The sequence below is a fragment of the Gobius niger genome (genome assembly GCF_951799975.1).
Source record: "Gobius niger genome assembly, chromosome: 7".
NCBI classification, from domain to species: domain Eukaryota; kingdom Metazoa; phylum Chordata; class Actinopteri; order Gobiiformes; family Gobiidae; genus Gobius; species Gobius niger.
The window spans coordinates 13,315,898-13,341,360 of NC_136858.1; the positions used below are offsets into that span (position 1 = coordinate 13,315,898).

Here is a 25,463-nt window from a genome sequence, read left to right on the forward strand (position 1 = left end):
CTTCAACTCAATTTAGATACATCTGGCAAATGGGGTGACGGAAGCTCAGTTTGAACAATTGTTCACTGATCCATAGCTCTGCGGTTTAAATCCCAGCTCCAAATGGTGCATACTGTACTATTGTTGTGTTCTTGAACAAGACACTTAACCCACCTTGTCTGTGTGAATTTACTGCGTGAGTGAGTGATTGGTGGAGGCCAGGAGGGCGTAGAATGGCAGCCTACATCGATCTCACACAATAAACCATTGGCATTGGGACCCACCATCACCCTGTAACCCAGCTGCTATCCATAAAGTACTTTGCAGTTTGAATCTATTAAAATACTATATTTTCCCCAGAGATTATTGTTGATTTAGACACTGAAAAAAATCAATGAAGCTGAAAGCATGGACAGAATAACTTAACAGCACCTCATTGTGACAGTGTCGGCTACTTTTTCAATTTGTAAATATCGAAAAGTTCCTGATTTTTGAAGGAAATGTTCACTGGCAAAAAAAAAATTGAGAGCCACAGCAATAAACCCTTAAAAGGACACCCCATGAACAACCTACAACACTCTAATCACTACCTTTCAAAAAGAAGTACCAGTTCACAGTGCGGCGTGTGTGGGAACATGTCCACAGGCACGGCTAGCGTCGGTGTGAAAGCCTCTCCTCGGAGTTTCTTCTGTGGATCGGGGGCGCAGCAGAGCTCTCTGAAGTTCCTCATGGCCTCCCCTTCCGGTCTGCACGACACGAAAACCACTCTGCGGATATTAGACTGGTTCCTCAACGCTCTGACCACACGATGATGCAGGCCGGCTCGAGCAGGATTCACCACCGCTGTCAGCCCAGAATGTGTGTAGCCTGAATCCTCCATGAGAAGAGGAAGCACCACCTCTGCTTTACCGGCGATAAATTCACAGTTACGAACATTGTTGAGAGCAGCGTTGTGTTTTGCGTCCTCTACAGCCTGCTCCACCAGCTCGATGCCAATGATTTTGTCCGCTCTGTGGGATGTGATGATGCCAATAGCGCCAGTGCCGCAACACACGTCGAGGAGAGTTCCACCAGATGGTGTTCTTTCTGTGAGATTGGGGATGCACAAGTCTCTGACTATACTGTAGAGGACCTCCGCAGCGGCCTGGTTCACCTGGAAAAAGGCATCAGGGGATATGCGGAACTTGAAGCCAAGAATCTGTAAAAAAACAACAACAAAAAAACATTTTCATAGCACAGACAAATTTCGTTTATGTGTGACAGGCCTTATGGTTTATGTAGGAATTTTATAAAACACTGCATAAACTTGACCTGTCTGTGTCCCCAGATATGAAGTAAACATGTTCAAATCATTTTTTTGATTTCACTGAGAACAGTTATGTTGATTTATTCCCAATTACAAAATGTTCCATTGTTTCCATTTTGTTTCCATTTGTTGTATTAGTTGTTGAGACAATTATCCAGTCAGAAAGTAGACCATTAGGATGTGTTCACACTTGGCCCACCTGAAGTTAAAGGAGCTATTACTGACACTTGTTTTTCTTTTAGAAGGGTACATTTATTTTTGCTCCATAAAAGTATGTTGTAAGTTTGCGCCAACGGTCAACCCAAATAGTCAATATGTGACAAAAGGGGGTTTACCTTTTTCGTCACAAAGAGACTCCCGAGGACACCTGTGATGGTAAAAACCCATTTGGTCACAATTTGACTAAAAAGGTTCAAAATTAGGTATAGTCCCTTTAAAGGTAAAAAGGTCAATGTCCCTGATTTGGACCAGCCATAAGAATTTACACCTTTTTTTTTTTTAAGTTACCTCTTCATGAATGTAAGACACCCCATGCAGGAGCTGGTAAGGCGATTCTTCATGAGTGCAGCGTGTCATGGAGCTCTCCTGGAAAAAAAGCGAGTCCAGCTGGCACACTGAGCCCGGTCCAGATATGAAGTAGTCCAACAGCGAAGCCTTGTGCTCAACCACCTCCTCTGGTGATAGTGTCTGAGGATGAAAATACACTATAGCCATGGTGTGCCCCTGTGCATTAGTCCGGACGGTTATCTCTCTCCAGTGCCCGCCGGTGTGAAACAGCAGACAGGGGTCCAGGGAGGAGAGGCGGAGGAACTCCTGGTAGCATCTCGCCACCAGTTTGTGCTTCTTAGGCATGTTGAGCAGGTGGTCTCCATTCACACAGACAATATTCTTCTGCCTGGCTAGTCCAACATAGTACCCAACCGTCTTTGGGTTGCCATCTATCCCTTTGTTTACAGAAAATGTTGACTTGTTCCTGTATCCATTTTGAACCGGAGAGGGCCGAATTGGTAAGACAGGGAAGTTGGGTTTACCTGTAATGGATGTGGGATCTCCATAAAGGTGTCCACAAAGCTGGGAGAGGATTCTTTCCTGATTCCTTTGCTTTACTTCAAGCTGCTCCTCATAGCTCAACCTCCACAAAGGCGTAACCACATCGGCAATCCTCTCCTCCCATGGCAGGTGTTCTGAAGGAGGTTTTAGTTTTTTACAAGGCTGCTTTGACAGTAGTTGCCTCTGGTTGTTGGTAGAAAACAGCACATGAGCAGTCTTGAAAGGATTCCAGACTACATGATTGCAAAAGAAAACTGATCTAGCCCTTAAAGCCATAATGACTGCATTCAAAAGCTATACTTTAAGCGTAGACAATTTAAAAAAGCATGTTTTCCCCCCAAATAAACTCAAACAACACATGCGAGCCACTTCACCTTCTCCGACTGACGCGTTTAGTGTGAGACTGCTCATATTTCGTGTGTGTGTACACGTCATCAAAAAGCGTCTGTTATGGGCTGGTAAACATTTCCGCTGTGTCGCGATGGATTCAAACAAGGACGAAGCGGAGCGATGTATAAAAATTGCTCAAAATGCCATCAGCAGCGACCAACCGGACAGAGCCAGGAAGTTTTTGGAGAAGGCACAGCGTTTGTTTCCGACCGATCAAGCCCAAAGTACGTCAAATAAGCGTCTTGGTTAGCGCCTAAGTTTTGTAAAATGGTAGGCCGTATATGAAACCGACGCGGCTAACGCTATAGCAATTAAACGTCTACTACCTTGTTTATCGGCTCGTGTGCGCGCACGTTTGTGGCATCTCTACAAACAAATGCTTATTTTTATTTATCATCAAGTGTCAGAGTTGTCAGCAATCTATGAGTGCGGTTTCCACGAAGAAATTGTCACAGGCTAACGCGACATGCTAACGCAGTTTATGTTGCTGAGCCGCTTGTTTAGCTAACGCCACATCGGTTGTAACTGATTAACGTCACATTGCAGGTTTACTGGATTTGCTCACAAGAAATGGCAAACCCCCCAGTGAGAACGGTACAACAGCGAACGGTGAAGGTCCATCGGTGCGGCACAGAGGCCACACAGGAGAGGCTGGTGCCGGACAGGCCCACACGGAGTCGGCTAAGCCCTACACCGCAGAGCAACTGGATGCGGTCAAGAAGTGAGTCGTTTCAACAGCCCGAGGGCTCTAAGCGGTTTAAAATGCCTTTTACTTTTCGAACAGGATTAGCCTTTTTATTATTATTAATCTATTGCCATTGTAGGTCAAAGTAATGTACAAAATAATAATGGAACATGAAACCGAGCAGTTAAAAACTAACCACCTCGAATGGTTGGACAAAGTGTTGAGCAATCGGGTGGGACTTGGAGGGCCAGACAGACGAAGTAAAGCTTTAAAATATATATATGACTGTATTATGAATAAATTCCTATTATAGATCTTGTTAATAAAGGCTGCTGTATGGTCCTAGAAACCATTCCATTGGCTGTTCATCCCGATAACACACACTTTCAAAATGGTAAGATAATAAAAAAAAAAAAGATAATATTGGTGTTGTTACACTAATTTCACAGGACACCATGAAAAATGTAGGACAGAGGTCTAATATCAAGCTGTGCAGGACAACCAAAAGAAGGGCTGGTGGTGACCCTTTCAGCAATAATAATGACATTAAAGGAATAGGCCACCGTTTTTTAAATAATGAGATATGTTCTTACCTTAGCTTAGTCTGGTCTGATCTTTACGCGTGCCCTCAGTCACGTAAACAGAACACAGACGGCGTTCGCATAGCCTCTGCCAGCATAGTTATAGCTCCAAACTGAGGTGAAGTTAGTTGCTACCAAGCTCTTTCCCTGTGTAAATATGGTTACATGAGCCTTTACACGATCCAAGTATAGTCAAACAAAATTAAATGTCGATTTTCTTGGCAGGAAAAAACTATGTTGCAAGTCGTAGTGATATTACTACACCTTGCAATATAGTTCCCCTTTTTATTCGCTTAGAAAATGGATTATTATAACGGTGGCCTATTCCTGTAAGGGTAGGGCATGCAGAAAGAAAAATGATGGGGGGGGGAATATTCAATAAATATTCAGGTAATAACAATCAGAAGCTTGAGTGAGTGGTGGTGGTATTGGCTTGTTGAAAGTCGTGTGCGTCAGTGTTACCTGTTCATTTCCTTTTAAAATTACTATAGGCTCATTAATTAATAGTATTTTCTTAGTTCTTAGTAGATGATTGCTTACTGTGAGTTAAGTTTGAGGAAGCAAATACTTAATTTGAAGAGATGTCTATGTTTGTAAAGGTCGGCATGTTGGTCTTGGAGCTAAAGGCTCACGTTAATAATATGAACAGAACTACATGAAACAATAGTCTATGGTCGATCATAATTTAATTTAGTTATGAATTTATTGTTAGCATTTAGCCTCAAGACAAACTTACTGATCTTTCTACCTGCAGACGTCTCCTCTGCTCGCAGTCCACCATGTAAATCTTTAGAAAATATTATTCAAACAGGTTTAAGCTTTTTCTCTTTTGGAAATTAATTGGACGGTAAGTACTGGTGCTCACAACTTCAGGTTAGCGGAAGTCACATCATGCTACAAGCCAATAACAGCAAAAGATATATCCATTCCATTTATACATATTAATAAACATGTTAGCAATTCAAATGGATGAATTTGAATTCATCCATTTCAATTGAAATTGAAATTCATTAGTGATTAGTTAGATCATTAATTAATAGTGATCTATTTTATCACTAGCTCGACTAAACAAAGAGGAAGAGCATTGAGGATAAAGTAAATTAAAACATTGTTACAACAGTCTTATGAAGGGCCTCAAACATGTTGTTATTGATATGATATTTAAATAGTGCTCCTGAACAGATCAGACCAATAAGCTTCAGCTCAGATGCCAGCACATCATGTCTCATGTTGGTTAAGTTTGTTTGTGTTTGTTCCAGGATTAAAAGCTGTAAAGACTATTACCAAACTCTTGGAGTAGAAAAGAATGCATCGGAAGAGGACCTGAAGAAGGCCTATAGGAAATTAGCCTTGAAATTTCACCCAGACAAGAACCATGCGCCCGGAGCCACAGAGGCATTCAAAGGTACAGTAAACAAATACACAATATAACCAATTTATACCTAATTCATGTACAGGCAAATCAAAGGAGTAACTACGTATGGTTTTGTCCAGCTATTGGAAACGCATATGCTGTGTTGAGTAATCCTGAGAAAAGAAGACATTATGATCAGTACGGAGAAGAGAGTGCGCAGCCGAGCAGCCGACACAGACACCACCATCGCGAGTTTGAAGCAGACATCTCACCAGAGGATCTCTTCAATATGTTCTTTGGTGGTGGCTTCCCAACAAGTAAGTGCTCAATAACGGCTCATTTACTCTGAGTGCATTATGTCCACGGCCCGTTTTACACACGTCATATCAGGTATTCTCTTTTACACAGTGTCTGTTATGTCTTTAATACGTCATGTAATAGTGGAGGCTTTTAATCACATGTTTCTTCATTAAAAATACATTGTAGGAGCTTATTTCCATTTCCTAGATTTGAACAAAATCTTTATAGCCTGGGGCCTCATTTATCAAACTTGCTGCGCATAAAATGAGGCCAAAACTTTGCGTAGCCGCTCCTCTGCGCCAATGGTGGCATTTATAGAAAACAAAGTGAACGTGAAACATTGCGCTCCTCCATGCAAACCATATAACTGCTGTACGAGGTACGCACTTTTCAGAAACACTGCTGAAAGTCGATGAGAGGCGAGGAAAGCAGCGAGGGGAAGCCAGTTTGAGGAAGTCATGTTTGGTCACTTTTGAAATAGTTAATTTGAACTTTAACTTCTTCAGAAATGACAAAGATTAGAATGAAATTAGCAACTTATCACAATATTTGTGGGGGGAAAAAGCGACTTGTTTGTGTACTTAAGTTGTTGTCCGTATACGTGCACGCTCGTGAACACTCGTACCCGTGTATGCGCACTGGCACTCGCTGAAGCCCTTTGAAAAGGAAGCAGGAATGATCCCGCTGTACCAACTCTGCTTTAATTGACTCATCTCTAGACTTAAGTCTGACCAACTGGGTTTAGATCCAAAGCTCGAGTCACATGCCCTTCAGACACGAGGCCGTCTTTATGCACCGGCACCACTGCCCCACTGCCCACTTCCTCCTCAGACACCATCACACTGACCCGGACAGAACCGCTGTTTTATCCTACACGGAACCCGAGCTCAAGTACAACGTGCGCAATGGTTTATGAATGAAATGCACCACAGTTTATCGTGTGGTTATAGGTTAACCCAAACCTCGCTAGGATTTGCGTACTGGCACATACGCAGTGTTTTATAAATCGGAAAAAAAAATTGCGTGCAGAATTTTGCGTTACTTTCCTACACACTTTCAAAGTCAAAGTCTCAGATGACGTATGACGCACCTGCTGTAAACTTTCGAGCTAAACTATTTAGTACTCGGTCAAAAGCTTGATCACAATATGGAATCGCAGCTGTCATGTTGGATCTGTAAATAAACCTTTAAAAAACATTTTTTATCCGTAAACAAACTACAAGCTTCCGTATGTCGAATAGCTCGTCATTGTTTTGCCGTCCCTCCTCGTTCTGTGATTGGTCCTTAAATCAATGCGAAAATGTCGGCCATGTTCCCCAGGCTGTTGTGCAGTTCAAAATGATTGGACCGCACACAGCAGCATGGGTATTCCCAGGCTAAAATCTTTAGACAATGCTCAGTATTTATGCGTTCACTTGCGCCTCAAGAAAAAACACATGGATCTGCGAGTCTCCCATCTGTGTGTCTGTTTCCTCTCCCCTCTTCTCCTTCACTCGTCTCCTCTCTGACCATCATCCATGTATCCAATGTTTCAAGCAAACGCTGGGTCACGGTGCGCTGTGGCAGTTGAGCAAAATTCCCGGCTTTAGCTCGCTCATTTCAGCTTATTATATCAAGAAAAGACATGGGCGAAACGTTATCCTCGAGCACTTGCAGTTCGTTGTTTTGAATGAGGAGCGAGGGTAGAGTCAAAGGCAATTTGCAACTTGTCCTGAATGGAAATAAAACCAAGTGAAACTTTAAGTAAGTAAGTAAGTACTTTATTTGTCATTGTACAACCGTACAACGCGATTACGTAGATCAGATGTTGGGTTAGTCCTGAGCCACTGCGACTGAGCCGCCACTGTGGGCCAACCAGCTTGTTTTTGGAGGTCGGGGAAACTGTAGCACCCGGAGAAAACCTGGCTGGCTGCCTTCAGTCTCCTCTGATCCTCTGCAACGGTGCAGCCCCTCTGGGGTTTGTCCCTGTTTCAGTGGGTGGTGTCCTGCACTGGTCAGCCCCACTCGTTCCTCTTCCTCCTGCTCTCTCCGCTCCACTACAGTCTTTCACCACCTTCTCCTCGTTTGTCCCTAAATAAGTTGTTTCGATCAACATTTTATAACTAGCAAAATCTAACATGGTGATCAGTCTTTTAAATCATCACCAAATACCTGAAAAAGTATAATATGTAAGTGTGACATCACACGCAATAATTAGCTACTTCCGGGTCCAAATTGTTGAGTGTTCCACTGATAAACACAGCAAAAAACTTTATCCAAATCTCCTGAAATAACAACAGATAAAAGGCCAAAAGCTAATATAGCTAACACCTAACATGAACAATATAGCTCACCATTTCTCCAGGTAAAATTAAGATATTTTCTATTTAAAATAAGCCTTTATTGTGTATGGAAAAAATAATTTGATCATTAATGCCAGAAGGCCCTCACTAATGAAAATCCAGAGTAAATGCAATATTTCCATGTGATCAGATGTGTAAAAAGAGCTTTGTAGCCATCATAGTGAATAGGGCTACAGCTCTGTCGGATCCGGAAGTAGAGCGATAACATCATCACTTAAAGTGCATATGACAAATTAGACACAATTTTTGCTTAAATTATATTTAAGATTTTGCTAAAGATGTCAAGTGTCACTTCCTTACTGGACACTGACAGGAAGTGACATAGAAGAAGGTAAACAATGTTAAACTGTTGCTAAAGTGAGTGAGTCAAACTGCTGTGGAACTTTACCTTTATCTGTGTCACTTTCTGTGTAATAATCAATTTTTGCTCTCATGTTTCCAGGCAATGTTCATGTTTACAGAAATGGAAGAATGCACTTTGGCCATCACAATACACATGAAAGAAGAGAACCGCAGAGAGATGTATTTAATATTTTTCCGTCATTTAATTTGATCTTATTGGCATTGTGAATAAATATGACACATCTCTCACACCAGGGAGGTCTGGCTCTTTTTGTCCAGCTGATGCCCATTCTAATCCTCATCATTGTCTCCGCTCTAAGCCAGTTGATGGTCACGCAGCCTCCCTACAGCCTTAGCTACCGCCCGTAAGTACCTAAAGATGGCACACATAGAGGGTATTCAGCTTGCTTGTTGTGTCCTTGTATAACCCCTGTCCTCAATCTCCTGTAGGTCAGCTGGACATATTCACAAAAGGCATACAGCAAGCCTGAAGGTGCCTTTCTATGTGGGAGAACGCTTCAGTGAAGAATACGCCGGCAATACTCTGAAAAGCGTCGAGAGGAGCGTTGAAGAGGACTACATCTCCAACCTCAGGAATAACTGTTGGAAGGAGAAGCAGCAGAGTATGTTCTACTTGCAGACAATGCTTTTGGTTTGAAAATGATTTTGTAAATGTGGGAAATATCGGATATTCTTTCATATGATATTTTCTGTATCATGTAAACACCTACTCTACCCGTTTCTACTCAGTTTTATTAAGAAAGAATTTAGATGCGAGGGGACTGACAGGATGAGATTTTTAGACGAGCAAATACTAAGGTTGTTTTACGCCATTTTATTACAGGTATCAATAAAGTATACCTTAAACTTAACACGACGTAGAATGGCATTTTCAAATTCAAAACATAAACTGGTCAGCGATGTCAAGTGTGCTTCTAATGCTCAGCTATGCAAAGCTTCTTTAATAATTTATTAAAATGAATGATCTGAAAATAGCCTGTTTTAAATAACTAATTTAATGACCCGATGGTTGACTACTTGCCACCTAAACAAAGTTAAGAAGCATCCGCTCCAAAGAGAGCGCAAAGGCAATGTTACTTTCCAGGTCTGAGGACATGTTTGCTTTTACAGAGTGAAATGTTGCACTACATGGATTTAATAGTTCTTGTCTGCAAGCTGAATTGTCACGTTACTTATGTACACACAAACACATGAGAATACATCTTGTGCTGCTTGCTTTGATGTGTTTGAATCTGAACCACCAGTGGTTAGAGCCAATCACCTGGCAGCATTTCCGTGAGTGGGCGGGTGTTATACCGTCATACACCTATAAAGTTGCTCAAATATAAATACTTACTGGATTTGCAGTTTGTTCTTTTGAGACTTGGCTGTGATTGACTAAAATGGGGTGTGTTTGATACAATCAGCAGCAAATTCTGCACCAAAGGCCTAAATGTTATTCACACGATATAATAAATCTGGTTCTTGCTTCGAGACATGTAATATACTGTGTGTGATACAATATTATTTACTAAAAACCCAAATATATTTTTGTGTTCTTTCAGAGGAAGGTTTACTGTATCGAGCTCGTTACTTTGGGGACTCAGAGTTGTACCAAAGGGCGCAGAGAATGGGAACCCCGAGTTGTTCTAAATTATCTGAAATTCAGGTTATGCTGGATGGATAAGAGCAATGCACATTTACAGGTAAGCTTTGCAACAGTGTTGATATATAACTTTTATTGTCATGCTAGGCTGTCGGACCAAGGCCCATTTTAGGACCATCTTGCCCCCATAGACAGTTGATCTTTTGAGTTGCTCTAAGACAGACAAGACAGCTCTGAGGCATAGAATATGCAAATTGATAAGATTTGATTTTCATACATTAGTGACTGCTAGCTTTAGAGAGATTAGCTTACCTTTTACAGTTCGGCTTTTAGCTGCTTATCATACTTAAAGGAATAAGCCACTGAGATATGTTCTTACCTTAGCTTAGACGAGTTGATGCGTAACTGTCCGGTCTTTGTGCGTGCGCTCAGTCACACAAATATTGTTAGCATTTAGCCTCTCCCAGCATAGGTATGGCTCCTAACTGGGGTTAGTCTAGTTACACAAAATTAAAAAATTGTCGTTTTTCTAAGCGGATAAAAAGGGGAACTATATTGTGATCCTAATACCTTCGGAGCATTTGGACGTCCTCGCAGTAAGATCGAAGAGCTCCTAATATTATTATGCACGCACAAAGACCAGACAGTAACTCATCAACTCGTCTAAGGTAATACCATAGTATGTAAAAACAGGGGCCTGTTCCTTTAATGTAATCTGCTATGTAGCAAAGAACTAAAAGTAACAAAGTATCCCATATCTATGACAAATTGTACATTTCTCTTACATGTGAAATGTGAAGTGACTTGTGATTTTAAAGATAGTATCCCAAGTTTGTTGGCTGTACCCAGAAGACTTTGCAGTACTCAACAGAATTTCATTCTAAAAATCGCTGTGACCCATGTGACAACGCGGGCTGGGTATCATATTTTTAACCACACTAGTTTTTGTTCTGTGGAATTATAATGTCAAGCCCGAGGCTTTGATTGACAGGCCCTGGAGAACTGTGGAGGCTTGTATCCGGTGGCCTCTCACCTTTTTGCCCCCCATGCTCAGTAGGAGAAGCTAGGTGTGCCATTTTAATTTCGCAGACCACATGGACCCATTATGAATGAGACTGAATGACCACCGTCTCTCCTGTTTATCATATCCATGGGTTGCAAGGCCTTCCTCTAAAGTGCTTGACCTTAAGATTTCGTAACCATAATCAATAAGAGATACTGCTGTCTCACAAGCCTTTGTAGATATACAGTACATATTGATAATACATTTTGTGGAAGTGCAGTGCGATTCTCAATTATAATTCTTTTGTTCTTACAGATTCGACTCTACTTGAATCTCCAAAAGAAGAAAACTGTTAATGCCCACTCATCCGGAGCATAAAACATTAGCAAACCAAGAGCAGAAGAGATGCCTTACTCGCAGTGGGCAGCAGACCTCATCAGGGAACCTTTCTGCAAGTCTCTGTAGATCGACTTCCTGTAGAACTGTGACGCTTGAGTTGACTGCTGATATTTTTTTACTCTACTCCAAGACCCTATGTCCATTCAATGTCGCAAGGAAAAAGTACACACTAAAGCCGTTTATTCAAAGAGTTTGACGAAGCTGCTAATTTAAGCTTTCTCTGTCCTGATTCCTTTTGTTCTTCCTAAAACTTTTCAGAATTCTCCTGGCCTCCTGTTGAAATAGTTCTGAGCCACTCAAATGAGAAGCGTGTAATTTTTATAGTTCTTGCCATGTGTACATACATTTTACTTTTAAAAGTGCAGGATTTATGGGATTAATATCATTTAATATGCTGTTATTCGTGGATTTGCCTGTAGCTTGTTGGATTAAGTATAAGAAATCATTGCACAATTAAAAGTAAATCTTATTTATTAAATTAACATGCTAAATTTATTATGTTTCTTTCATTAAAATTGTCAAAAAATGATTTATGAACTTTTTTTGCCCCCCCCCCCTGCTTTGAGAGCTGTGCAAATTGTCAATCATTCATACTGCAAAATCACATAAATGTTGTGTATACATTTAAAAGTGCCATGACTTTAGTAAGTTCCAGTTTTGCCTTGTTAGACCTGATTTTGTAATTTCATGTAAAGTCATGACATTCTGATGAGAAAACGAGCTGCTTACAGTTTTTGTCAGTTTATTTGAATGTGTGCTGTGTAGAAATGGTTTCACCATTTCCCCTCATATCATGCAGCCTTATTTAATCTGAAATAGTTTCATATTGAACAAAAGGGCACCTCTTCAGTTTATAAAAAAATAATTTATTTTCAAAAGGCATCAAATATACAAGTTGCATGATCATATTTGAGTATCAAATACAAAAGCCTCGTCGGGATTTCACATTCACAGCAAAGACGACGTGTCTTTCATTCACCCGTCTGCAGGCGAGTAGCTGCCATCAGAGACAAGTGTTTCAAATATAAAACTAACATAACAGCTCCAGTACAGTCAAGGTTGAATGAACAAGTGCATTCATACATTTAGCTCAATGAGATCAGCTCATTAAGACAGTAGTGCATGGGTTAGCAGCATTCCTCTACTAGAAGCTCTCCTGAACAGTACAGTTTCTTCTTGATGGCTCTGAAGCTGCGGCTCAGTCTGAGTGTGGGCTGGTGCTTCGGAGGCGTCTGTGGTGACCCGCTTCCCTTAAAAAGCTTCTGCACTTTGGGCCACAGTCCACCAGACTCCAACCTCAGCACCAAAGTCACTTGGAAAGTGGGCACCACATAGGCGTCCACTGCGATTTGATCCACAGAACTCGGCGAGTCCTGGTCCCCTCTGTCCACGCACAGGTCGATGAGGGCCCCTCGGAGCCCGCACGGTTCACTGAGGGCCAAGTGGACAAGCTCCTGGTTTATGTTGTGCATCAAACAGTCAGGCAGAATGAGCTTGGAGCAGCCCAGCAACTGTGAGGCCTCACTCAGGCTTTGTGCAATGGTGGCCACAGCTTCTGAAGCCAGCGACTCCTCCAGGGGAAAGAAGCAGTCGTCACTCTCTGACAAAGACACGTCTGCTACAGAACCTGACAAGTAAAGAAGAACACATTAGGATGACTTAAAACTTAACAAAACTCAATAACTTTTAAGAAAAAAAAAATCATACTTTTTTTTTTTTTAATCTAGTCTGAATCTGTTATATGCAAAATGAAGGACAACAAACTTCGTAGACTTACCAGTTTCACTCCAGTTGCATTGTTGATCTTTTTGATTTCCTTTGAGTTCAACTAGCCTATGCAGCAGACTGCCCCAGGACAGCCGATTCAGACCCCTGTCCTCTGCTGGGGAAGGTGGAAAGCTTCCGTCCGGAGATTGATTGCAATAAAAAGTCATATTCTTTTCAAGTCTGCGTTCCAAAAAAACAAAACAAAAAACACTTGGGTATATGACAAAAAAGTGCTATGTTTGGTATCTTCTGTGCAGTTGGTCCCCTTCCCCTGAGCCAGACCAGCTGGAAAACACAATCCGCAACAATGGAACAAAGCGTTAAATAGCCCTGCTGATAGGCCCCGCCCACAGCATTTCTCAACCAATCACGGTTGAGCTCACGTACCCAGCGCTCCAGCCTGCCTGGTAACATTTTGGCCCTTTGATGTCCCCTGACCCCTCAAGCCCCCAAGCGTCCCAAGTAAAGACTGGCTACCCCCCTGCGTAAAAACAAAAACATGCTTATTTTGTCGTCTCTCCTTATCGCTATGGACATATACATTGTATTATTTGCTGTATTGTGGTGTGACGAGTGTATCGTGTCATCTATTAGTCAACTAAACAAAAAGGCATGTAAGAAAGTTAGTCATTCAAAGTGGTGGCATAGCCCCCTAGCACAGTGGGAGTGACACGTAAAGCACGTACAGCGTGAGTTTTGACCGTGACTAGTTTGTTTGTTACAGTTACAAGTTAACGTCAGCGATTTTGCAACGTTTGAGCAGGAAAAGTGTCACTACTACGAGGGAGAAGGATGAGTAGGCAAAGCTGCAGTGTGAATGAAAAGTGTGCAAAAAAATTAATAGACAATTGACCTCAACCCTCACATAAACCGCGCACATTTTCTCCAGTTCCGCTTCTTTGATAAAGCAATAAAAAAGTTGCAAAAAACAAAACAAAACCGTGACGATAAAGAAAAAAAAACGCAACTAAAAACAACAAAAACGCAACATAAAAAGTGACTAAAATGAAAACAAAAAACAAAAAAACAAAAACGCTATGAAAAAAACGTCATGAAAAGGCGCTAGGAAAAAACGTCAAAATGGCGACTACAAAAGTTAAAAACGGGCAACAAAAACAACTAAAAACGTGTCAAAATAGCGACAAAAAAGGTACAAAAACGTGACATTTGAGAAAAACTGAACTAGGGAAAATGTGCTTGGCTCAGGCTGAATCCAAACAAGCAACAAACAAGCTAGCTTAGCACTAGACTCTTTTGTTCTACCTTTGCTAACTGTCTTGTAGGAACATAGCCTAAATCTATTCTAGCCTATGTGACAAATACTTATACAATACTTATACATGGGTTTCTATTTGTTTTTAGTGTTTTCCTCTCAGGTTTAGCGCAAAGAGTCAAATAACCATTCAGGTTGCTCTTTCTGGGAAACATTCCCATTGCAGCATTTTGCAAGTGTTGAAAATGACTTGCTTGGTTAGCAAAGAGTCGTCAGAATGTGACAGGAAAAGTTTCGCACCTAAAAGTTTTGGGCCCCTGCAGAGGAACACGTCCGCACTAGTTCAGTCACCATCCCCCCGTTTGCAAAACAGGGATGACTTTCTAGTTGTTTCTTTTATTGCGCAAGATAAGAATGATGTTAATTGTAAAGTTTCCCCAATATGAACAATATGACTTTGTATTCAGTTCATAATGGATCGTGTTGTTTGATCTGGAAGTGTCTTGTCTCAGTCTAGTCAGGATTGTTGTCAAAGCTAAGTTTCTATCATTTTTGCCCTGAGAGCATATGCCGAAAATCATGGCTTGTCTAATTTTGTTGCTCTTTCTCACATTTATGTAATAATTCCCCATATCTATTTTATTTGTTTTATTTGTGCATATGCATGGCTAAACTTTGGAATAGGCTTGCAGAAATCTTTACTTAAACTAAACCATTGCCTCTATAGCACAGCAGGGCTGCAGACAAGGAGCCTAGTCAAATGTGTCTAATCAAGCTTAGTTTATCAACAGTCCTAAGTGCAGTCCCTACCCCCAATTAAATGCCTCTTTTTTCATCAAAATATTAGTAAAATATGTTTATTGAACGGCAAATCTAAAACCAAAACCAGAAAAAACATACTTTACATTTTTACATAGGCTGCAATGTTGCATTCTGTCTTATAGTTCTCTAGGGCTGTTGCCTACCTTCCCATGAGGTGAGAGGTTGAGTTTCCATTAAACTTGTTTTTGCAGGTTCTGTCGTGAGTATGTATGTGGCTGTTCTCGAGGCTGTAGTCTACTGCAAGGCCACATGGGGGCACCGTCGGCTCTCAGGTGATGATTCAGGTAAGGTGAGAGTCCCATTTCCATGGGTGGAGTGGTCAAAATTGTGCATTTGTATCAATTTCATGAACCTGCAGGCTAGTTTGCATTTCCATGACAGTGAGCCTGAAATGTGACCCTGCAAACTTGTGAAAAGTGCACATGAACTCATCCCTGCGAAGAATTTGGAAGTTAGGACTGAGTTTGGACACAAATAGCAATTTGATTCACACATGGCATCTTTCAGGTACAGGGCCTTCATGGGGATAAAGTAAGTGTGCAACTGTTGGAGCAAAAAAAGTCTGATAGCAATTAAGACACAAACATTGATGGGTTAAAAATAATTTGTTTGTAATATACTCAGTTACTCTCATATTTATATTTGTATGCATTTAACTCAAGTGAAAGAGTTTTTACTGTGTAGGGCTGCATGATATGAACAAATGCGGTATTGCTTTATTTTACAGTATACCTTGATACTAACTAAATTTAGTACAATGTAATATGCTCTGTAATAACTTGTACCTGGGTTACATACACAATGGAATGACTTGTATTGATACTTTGTAGGTACATAATGTAATAGGACATGAGACACTTAGGGTTAGGGCTTAAGCTCAATGTTAGGTAGAGTTATGTCTTATTACATTAGTTATTCCATTGTGTATCTAACCCATAGATACAAGTTATTACACATTGTTACGGAGCACATTACACTTTACTAAATGTAGTTAGGTACAATGTATCAAGAGTACTGTAAAATAAAGTGCTACCATTGCAATGCAATATTTGATATGCATATTTGAGTTTGAATAATGAAGTATTGTACAAAATCATTTCAACACTTCCATCATTAAATTTGCATAGAAACAATAAGCAATTTGTTTCATTTTACAAATTGTGTCAAAACAATAGCAAAAAAACAACAAGACCAAGATCAGAACAAAATTCAGAAACTCCGAGCTTTTGCGTATTTTGAAGTTCCCATGCATTTCTGTTAAAGGCCACCATTGCAAATAATATGTAAATCTCTGTCAGATGAAAGACCTTATTTGACTTTAGAAAATAATATATAGTGCAGCCTGTCTCCTAAAACTACCCTCAGTCCACCACTAAAACAGTAAATGTGACTCAGGAGTCAGGACGACCCGCCTCTGCCCATTTCCATAGTGTGTGGATGTTTGCATGTGCGTGTGTATGCTTGAATGCCCTTATTATCCTGGCGCATTGTACACTGTAGCACAACAAAATGTATAGAGCCATTCTTTAAAGGCAAACATTTACTCAGCCATACAAGCCATTGTCTTTCTTTGCTGCACCTGCATTCAAATGAGCCAACTTTAGAAATGGGTTGTAGGTTAATCCACACCGTTTAGCCTAACCATTATTTGTCGAACGTCACGAAAAAGATTGTAAGTTGAAAGGAGAAATAAAGCGTGACATTAGGCGCGTTTTGCAATTCCAACTAGCCTCAGACAGTGTGTTGTTAGTTCTTCTGAAGCATGTATATGTCACAGAGTTGCCAGTCAGTTCTGAGGAGAGACAAAGGCACTCACTGTAAAGACGCATGTTTTTTCTGTATTTTTCATCGATAATTGTATTCTATTCTACTTGTTAGGACATGCCTGGCTTTAATGTTCTGCTGAATGCAGATGCTTAAACGTTAATTTAATTTCGTATGGCCATTATGGGTGTTCAGAGGAGTAGTGCACCCACTCCAGTGAGCTCTGATACTGTACAACTCTTAATATGAAGACACTTGTGCTGTTAATTAATTCACTATGAGTAAAAGGGTTTGGGCATTGTGGGGTTTTGTAACTATAGCAACAGCACACAATTATCTCAAAGTGCCCTGAAACGTTTTGCTAAATGGTCTTTGTTGGTTTTTAGACACTTACCGTAAGAGTGCAGTTACTCTTCATTTGGAAATTGTAAAACAGATTGTAAATTGTTTTATTTGTATTATGATTGGATTAGTAAGTGAGTCAGTAAGTGTTTTTTTGTCATTGAGCAACCGTACAACGAAATTGTGCTTAGGTGTTAGTCCTGAGCCGCTGTGCCTGAGCCGCGCTGCCACTGTGGGCCAACCTGACCGGCATGTTTTTGGAGGTCGGGTAAACCGTAATACCCGGAGGAAACCTGGCTGGCTGCCTTCAGTCTCCTCTGATCCTCTGAAACAGTGCAGCGCCTCCTGGGTTTGTCCCTGTTTCAGAGCGTGGTGTCCTGCACTGATCAGCTCCTCCCTGCTCCACAACAGTCTTTCAATCAATCAATCAATCAAACTTTATTTATAAAGTGCTTTTCATACCGAAAGGTATCACAAAGTGCTTTACAGATTACAACATTTAAAACAATGCGCCTGGGACAACCTCCCATATATATACATTTTATATATTAGGATTAAATAAATAGATTAGTCAGTTAAAGGCTAAGCTAAAAAGGTGGGTCTTAAAAACATGAACGTTCTCTGCAGCCCTGAGCTCCTCCTCAGGTCGTTCCAGAGGCGAGGGCCGTAATATTGGAAAGACGCCTCACCATGAGTCTTTTTGTTGACTTTAGGAATAACTAGAAGACCCCTGTCGGAGGAGGGAAGGGGCCGTGAAGGTTCGTAAGGTAAAAGCAGTTCTGAAAGATAAGAAGGACCAAGACCATTAAGACATTTAAAAACCATTAAAAGAACTTTACAATCGATCCTGAAACACACGGGGAGCCAATGCAGCGATTCTAAAACCGATGTAATGTGGTCCCGCCTCCTGGCCTTCGTCAGGACACGAGCTGCTGAATTTTCACCACTTTCTAGGAAGAGCTTAGCAGTTAATCTGTTTTATTCTCCAGTTAACGAATATTAGCCAGAACAATAGTAGGGATAAAAGCTTATGTGGCTTAGCTGTGAGTCTTGCCCGGATAACTCCTCGATTGCCCCTTTTTCATTTCCTGTAGCGCCTCTTGTGCTGCCTCCACTGTGCTACCGGTGTTTCAGAAGAAGAAATCTGTAGGTCTCAAATGTCTTTAGCTCATAAGCTAGCTGTTTGTTTACTTTTAAAAAGCTGCTTTCTTCAGGACCATTATAGATCTCTCTCCAGTAAAAAAAAATCCACTGAACCTCCACAAAAACACAGTCAAGACGTACAAAAGTATCCAGTATAACAATGTGGAACACAGAACCACACATGCAGTTTGTCGGAAAAAGGCAAAAAACACAGCTGTACCAAGAGAGGAGGAGGTTGCTGCTTGTTTACACGTCGCCATGATACTAAAACATAAAATCTAACATCAAGCCCAATTTGTTAAAGATGTTCAGCACATCGTTTTATAAACCCCACTCGAGCAAATTTTTTGACTTCTTGTCCTCATCTCTTTACAATAGAGTCTGCACCTTTGACAAGATAATCCCACTTTGACAAGAGGTACAGTGCGTTCTCATTTTTCTTCCAAATGCCACCCGAGCCTTGTGTTTATCTAACAGCCCTCTGCCCCGACAGGACAGCGGCTGTGTTCTGCCTTTGTGCGCCTGCGTCACCTGCAGTCGGACTGCGGACAGGGTTCCATTTAGGTTTTGATTTATTGCTGGAGGAAGCAGAAACCGAGCTGCACTCTCAAGGGGGGGCAAGTAAGTACAAACGCCAATGTTTTTTGGGCGAGTTTCGCTGAGGACAACTTTACTTTTTCAAAGCATTAACACTTTTCACGCAGTTTCCTAATACACATGTCTGCAAATATATAATGGGGTCATGCATTTTGGATGTGCTCGCGCCAAAATTCAAGGGTGATCAGGATCATTACTACAGTGGTTCAAGCAGGATGAAGACGTTTTTTTTTACCCATCGTGTCCATGTTTATTATTACACAAGAGCTTTAGGTAATATTGATAGTAGAAGAATTGCTCAGATGCACATGTAGTAATTACATAGACAAAACTGCTAAGCTTTCTAGGATTCATGACACAGTCCATATTAGGCACATTGAGTTGCCTTGTGTACGAAATGCGTGGTATAAATAAAGTTGACTTGCCTTGCCCTATTAACAAAAGTCATCAGTCACATAAAAGTGTGTGTTAGATATTTTTTACCAGTCGTAGCAACTGTCTTAAAACCAAAATACGTACAAACAAACATTATTCAGAATCAGGATTACTTTATTTATCCCAAAGGCGAAATTATTTTAATTTACAGACACTGCGCTATCCGAAACCTTAAAAAAAACATTGAAAATGAAGTGTTCAGAAGAGGATGCTTTTAAACCTAATATTTGTCTACATGTAGTCAAATCAAAGCCAACATCCGAGTCAGACCTGAGGTGACGCGAGCTGGCCAACAGTAAAAGATGCTTGTTTTTAGAGGTATCTTTCACCAATAAAGGTCCCGCAATGAAAGCAAATCTTAGGTTTATTCTCTTCATTAGGTGAAATGTTACGCGGTGTGGCTTTAAAGTGATAGTCTGTAAGTCTAAATGTATAACAAATTTTATAAAATGTGCAAAATTGATCACCTGGTAAATACTATATATATGTTTTTTGTTGTTGTAAAGTCCCGCCTTCTCGGATGTCAGTAACTAATCAGGGTCTAGTTGCCTCCCGCGTTGACCAATGAGACGAGCTTTTCCTGTGAACCAGCTGGTCAGGTCCAATCAGGAGAGGCGGGGGAGGAGCTTGATCGTTTACTTTTGACAATTCTGTTCCTGCTCTCCTCATTTTACAAGCAAAGAAGGGCTTTCTGGTTCAAGAGGGGAGGAATTTGATTGTATACTTTCAAATTTCACTCAGTCTTTCCTCACTTTGAAAACTTACAGACGATCACTTTAAGGTCCCATACATTCACTTTGGGTAAGATAAGATAAGATAAGATAAGATAAGATAAGATAAGATAAGATAAGATAAGATAAGATAAGATAAGATAAGATAAGATAAGATAAGATAAGATAAGATAAGATAGTCTTTATTGATCGCACAATGGAGAAATTTCCTTGCCCTAGTTTGGTCTTTGTTAAAGGAATAGGCCACCGTTTTTACATACTGAGATATGCTCTTACCTCACTTTAGCCGAGTTAATATATCCCCGTCTGGTCTTTGTCCGTGCGCTCTGCCAGGCAAACGGAGCACATACGCAGCCTCTCCCACATGTCATATAGCTCCAAAAAAGCTCATGATAGAAGCTACCAAGCTCTTCCACGTGTTCCCTATTTAAATAAAGTTACGTGAAGTGTTTTCATGCGAAGTATATTTACACAGAAATGTAGCATGGCGTAATGATACGAGGAGCAAAACGTCCGCGCAGTAACTCCTAAAGACTTCCCCCGCTCACTTCCGTCAATAACCTTTAGGAGTTACTGCGCGGACGTTTTACTCCTCGTATCATTACGCCTCACAATATAGTCCCCCTTTTTATCTGCTTATAAAATCGACACGTTACATTTACATTTCGTTTTTGGAGCTATGTGACATGTGGGAGAGGCTGCGTATGTGCTCCGTTTGCCTGGCAGAGCGCACAGACAAAGACCAGACGGGGATATATTAACACGTCTAAAGTGAGGTAAGAGCATATCTCAGTATGTAAAAACGGTGGCCTATTCCTTTAAGCTTTCATTTCGACAATAGCATACAAATTGAGCTCATACCAACATCAATTTTGTTTTGCCAAATCAAAAAATCTCTTCACAAGTCATTGCCGCTACTAACAAAAATCAATTATTCATACCACAGCATCTGCTTATGCTACGTAGATGAAGTGAACGACATGACACGAGAAAGAAGTTAAAAATGAAAAGAAAAGAAAAGAAAAGTTTATCACTATTTATAAGCGCACTTACCATGACTCGCCCTGTCCCGCTGAGTGAATCTTCCTCTCATTTTAGAAGCACATTCATTATTGAGGCCGTGTACTGCTGCCTATGCCATGTTTGCTTTTGAATAAATCAACACTCTGTGGACACTTTTTCAGCCCAAATTATTCTGGCTAAGATTATGATGAGAGTCTGCAGTCTATCCGTCGCAAACGACAGATGACCCCTCTCCATATGAAACTTATTAAACCCAGTTAGGGTGAATGTTTCTATATCTCTGCTAAATAAGTGGAAAACCTTCAAAACTGTATTAATATTAGATAACATGATTTAAGTGTTTAGGTTCTTCCGTCTTGAGGCCCACATTGTTATCATATTACACCAGCCTACAACGGCTGGAAATGCATTATTAGGCAAACAATGGCCATACTGTAAATATATAACTTGACACGCCAGGGAATGAAAGAGCCAGGTGACGGATACCTTGTGGCCCATGGCTAGCAAATATCATCTTCTGGAGCTGGCATTCCAGGCGTATTTTCTTGTTGACATGCGTTTTGTATCATCTGATCTTTGTATACGTCCCCGCCCTGCAGCCACGCCAGATAAGACAGACTTCAATTTGCTCCCCCGTTAGAACCGGCAGACCACACTTTTGACTGACAGACAAGCGGACCTTTTCCCAAGATTTCCCAAGAAGATTATTTGAAACTCCCCTTTGGCCTTGGCTCTAAAATTACTTTGCCATTTTCCCTCCTTTTCATCGCCTTCACAATAAGATACTGTTTGGCCGGCTATGTTTTCGCTTCCCTTGCATTCTTAATCTGCAGCCTTTTTTTAATCTTTCTCTTTCGCTTTTGCCCTAACGTCTTAACCCCCACTTTAATCAAGCACATTTTCTCGAGTGTGCGCCAGCTTAACGCCTCATTTGAAAGCTAAGACCTACAAAACACATCTAAGCCATTTAAAAATAATAATAACAATGCATCGGTTTTATATAGAGCTTTTCTGGACACTCAAAGACGCTTTACATTGCATTATTCGTTCACTCCATACTTGGTGATGGTAAGCTACTATTGTAGCCACAGCTGCCCTGGGGTAGATTGACAGAAGCGAGGCAACCAGTCTGCGCCATCACCCCCTCCGACCACCACCAATCACTCACTCACACAGTACATTCGCCAGGCTTCCTGGTGTTACCAAACGGTCTCCCATCCCAGTACTGGCCAGGCCCTCCCCTGCTTAGCTTCCAAGGTCTGACGGGATTGGGCATAGTCAAGGCGGTTTGGCATTTCTTTTTGTAGTTGCTGTGTTGTTGTCAATTTTTTGGCATATTTTTTTGCTGTTCTTTGTCACATTTTTGTAACAATTTTCTTACGTTTTTGTAGCTTTTTTGTAACTTTCTTGTCGCCAGTTTTGTTGCGTTTGTTGCTTTTTCAAAACTTTTTGTCGCCTGTTTTTGTTGCCTTTTTTTAGCTGCGTCTTTTGTTCTCATTTACCTCTCATTTTTAATGCTTTTTCCCCCCCAAGAAGCTCATCGATTTGGGTAAAGTGGAACTGGAGAAAATGTGCTCCGTTAAAGGGACTATACGAGTTCAAAAATGGTAAAATTATCTAATTTCCTCCCCCTAAATGTTCCAACAATGTCCTAATGTGTAGAATGAGCCCGGACCTTTTCACCACAACTGCCTCTAAAATCCTGCACGGTCACTCAAAAAGGAGTCACTTCGGGTCCGAAGTGCCGTCATGCATGAGCTTAATATAGAAGGTGCAGTTACACGTATAACCTGAGGTGGCAGTAGTGAGTATAAAATGGCTAACTTGCATCTAGCCCCTTTAAAGGAACAGGCCACCGTTTTTCCCTACTGTGATATGTTCTTACCTGAGCTTAGATGAGTTCATGCGTACCTGTCTGGTCTTTGTGCCTGTGGAAGAGCTTGGTCGCTTCTAACTTCACCCCCGTTTGAGCTATAGGAATACATTAGGAGAGGCCAAATGTTAACAACATCTTTGGTCGTTGTGCGTGACTGGGCGCACGCACAACGACCAGACAGGTACGTATCAACTCGTCTAAGCTCAGGTAAGAACATATCTCAGCATGGAAAAACGGTGGCCTGTTCCTTTAAGGCCAGGGATTATTAAATCTTTAACCTTTACAAAGGTGAGACAGGCTGGCTCCAAGATCAAGCTGACATAACAAAGTTAAATGTCTTCAGCCAAGTGTTCGACTTTGTGTGTTCAAATTAATTGATCTCTGTAACAGGTCGTAGCAGTTTGTGGATTTTTTTCCATCATCCAAAATTAACTCGACAGCCCGGCTCACACACACACACTTGAAAATACACTTAATGAACATGATAAAGGCAGAACTCAATCATCCAGGCATGTTCCACATAGCAACAGTTATCAACACTTGGTTTTCAAAGACGACGATCTGTCCTTCACTTCTCAGCCAAGACACACAATACATTTATGTTTTTACATACATGTAGACTGATGTCAATAGCCACTTCTTTGTAGTAAATCTGAGAGGAAAAAAAAAAAGAAGCTCCATTGACTGCAGCATTCCTGTTAGGAGCTGTCACTGAACGTATTTCCCATGGGAGCGACTCTAAAGGCTATGGAGAGATACAGTAGCACACGGGAAAGATTGTACGATAGCGAGCCAGCCTTTTCTTCCCCGAATACAGAGTCCGGTAATTCATTATCTATAGGCCATCTGAACGCAATAGAGGCCCCCTGCAGCATATTGATTTGCTGTCTTACAATTTATCAAGATCTAAATTTCATATAGAGCGACAACATTTAAATTCCACCGACTAATTCTCATGCTGATATTGATTCCTGTACCGTAGATAAGTGATTGTATTTATTCCCCCCTCCGCATACACTAGCTTTGTAAAACATAAATACTTAACACTGTATATAGAACTACAACTTGTGGAAGTATGGAGTTAGCCGTGTGTGTATGTTTGTATTTTCCCTGACATAATTTGCCAAAGTAGTGCAGGGGTAATTAATGAACTTAATTGTCGCTGCCATGCTGCTCGCTGCTCCACTTTCTGAGGCGATACCTGCTGCCTCAGAGCCTTAGTGGAACAGCTCCGTGTATGTAGAGCAGAGCCATCATTAATGTTAACACTTACACCTGCGCATTTTTTTGCTGCATCAACAAAATAATCCCCTCGCCTTTGGAAAAGCCGCCTCTCTGCGTTTTTGTGAAATTGTTATTGAGAAATTCATATCCAGGTCATCACTAAACAGGTTAGGAGGACCAACCAGACCTGTAACAGATTAAACAGATTAAACAGATTATCGGTTAAATGTTCATGGCATCCTTTCCCTACTTTGCTGGATAGTCTATTATCTTTTGCAAATACTTCTTTACGTTCACTTAAGTAAAAGTTGGACCGAGCAACTTTTACTTCTCGCCTTGAGGAATAATATATGACCAGATTAAGTATGTGTGGTTGTCGCATTGTTTTACAGCAAATTTTGTCAAAACAAAACCTTGAAAAACTCTCATTACCAACACAAGGGTAACATAATGTCTAACTGAGGAAAATTAACCCATATGTTTTTGTTTAGAAAAGGTATAACTTAAACTGAGCTTCCACAGTTATAAGTTCAATGTATTTTTTGTTGTAGGCTGAGTGACTACATGGCGTTGCCAGTCCCTGACTGTGATGTCACAAACATTTAACCAACTGCGATATTTTTTTGCAATACATTGTGCAGCCCTGATCTCACGTAGATTAAAGAGTTTGAGAGTTTTTGGTTGGTTAATTGCTCTTGTGACACAGCAACATCTAACCTGAAATGTTTCCCAATGCGGCTATAAAGTGCATATGACACATTAGACATGATTTTTGCACAATTATATTAAAGATTTTGCTAAAGATTGTACCCAGCTTTCTTTAGCTTGGCCATTTATGTGATGTTTATATTTTCACTTCCTTATTCACCTTATTCCGCCCCGCCCACTTTTGCCACTTTTTGCTTTGTCTCGGCATTTCCGGTCGAGCTCAAAGCCCGGTCATTTAAACGGAGAACGAGGATAAATAACGAAAAGAACGAAAATATTCTCCGCTTAAATCTGATGTTTAGTAGACTGATTTAGACTGAACAAGTCAACACTGCAGCATTTCTCAGCACGGCCGAAAAACGGCTTTGTTTTTGTGTAGTAACTGATTTTATGTGGACTTCTCCAGCCCCATGTCAACAGATTGGAGAAAAGGGGCGGGCACAATTCATGGCGCTGCCCACTCGAACTTCCGGAATAAGGT

At 40.9% G+C, this 25,463-nt stretch overlaps 3 protein-coding genes across 3 annotated transcripts; 1 reads left to right on the top strand and 2 right to left on the bottom strand.

The window, feature by feature from the left end:
• trmt2b (tRNA methyltransferase 2 homolog B) lies at window positions 1–2,665 on the bottom strand. Its single transcript, XM_079560215.1, has 3 exons — window positions 1,793–2,665; window positions 523–1,177; window positions 1–486 (listed from the first exon to the last, which is right to left on the bottom strand). Exons 1-2 carry the CDS (start codon window positions 2,609–2,611, stop codon window positions 566–568), a joined length of 1,431 nt encoding a protein of 476 aa, XP_079416341.1. The 5' UTR covers window positions 2,612–2,665; the 3' UTR covers window positions 1–486; window positions 523–565.
• Window positions 2,666–2,765: 100 nt separating this feature from the next.
• dnajb12a (DnaJ heat shock protein family (Hsp40) member B12a) lies at window positions 2,766–10,035 on the top strand. The gene is made up of 8 exons (XM_079560346.1): window positions 2,766–2,949; window positions 3,272–3,446; window positions 5,251–5,396; window positions 5,486–5,662; window positions 8,430–8,509; window positions 8,585–8,694; window positions 8,780–8,952; window positions 9,895–10,035. Exons 1-8 carry the CDS (start codon window positions 2,817–2,819, stop codon window positions 10,014–10,016), a joined length of 1,116 nt encoding a protein of 371 aa, XP_079416472.1. The 5' UTR covers window positions 2,766–2,816; the 3' UTR covers window positions 10,017–10,035.
• Window positions 10,036–12,196: 2,161 nt separating this feature from the next.
• On the bottom strand, window positions 12,197–13,564 carry LOC306965651 (DNA damage-inducible transcript 4 protein-like). The gene is made up of 2 exons (XM_079560171.1): window positions 13,115–13,564; window positions 12,197–12,964 (listed from the first exon to the last, which is right to left on the bottom strand). Exons 1-2 carry the CDS (start codon window positions 13,269–13,271, stop codon window positions 12,465–12,467), a joined length of 657 nt encoding a protein of 218 aa, XP_079416297.1. The 5' UTR covers window positions 13,272–13,564; the 3' UTR covers window positions 12,197–12,464.
• Between the last annotated feature and the right edge of the window lie 11,899 nt (window positions 13,565–25,463).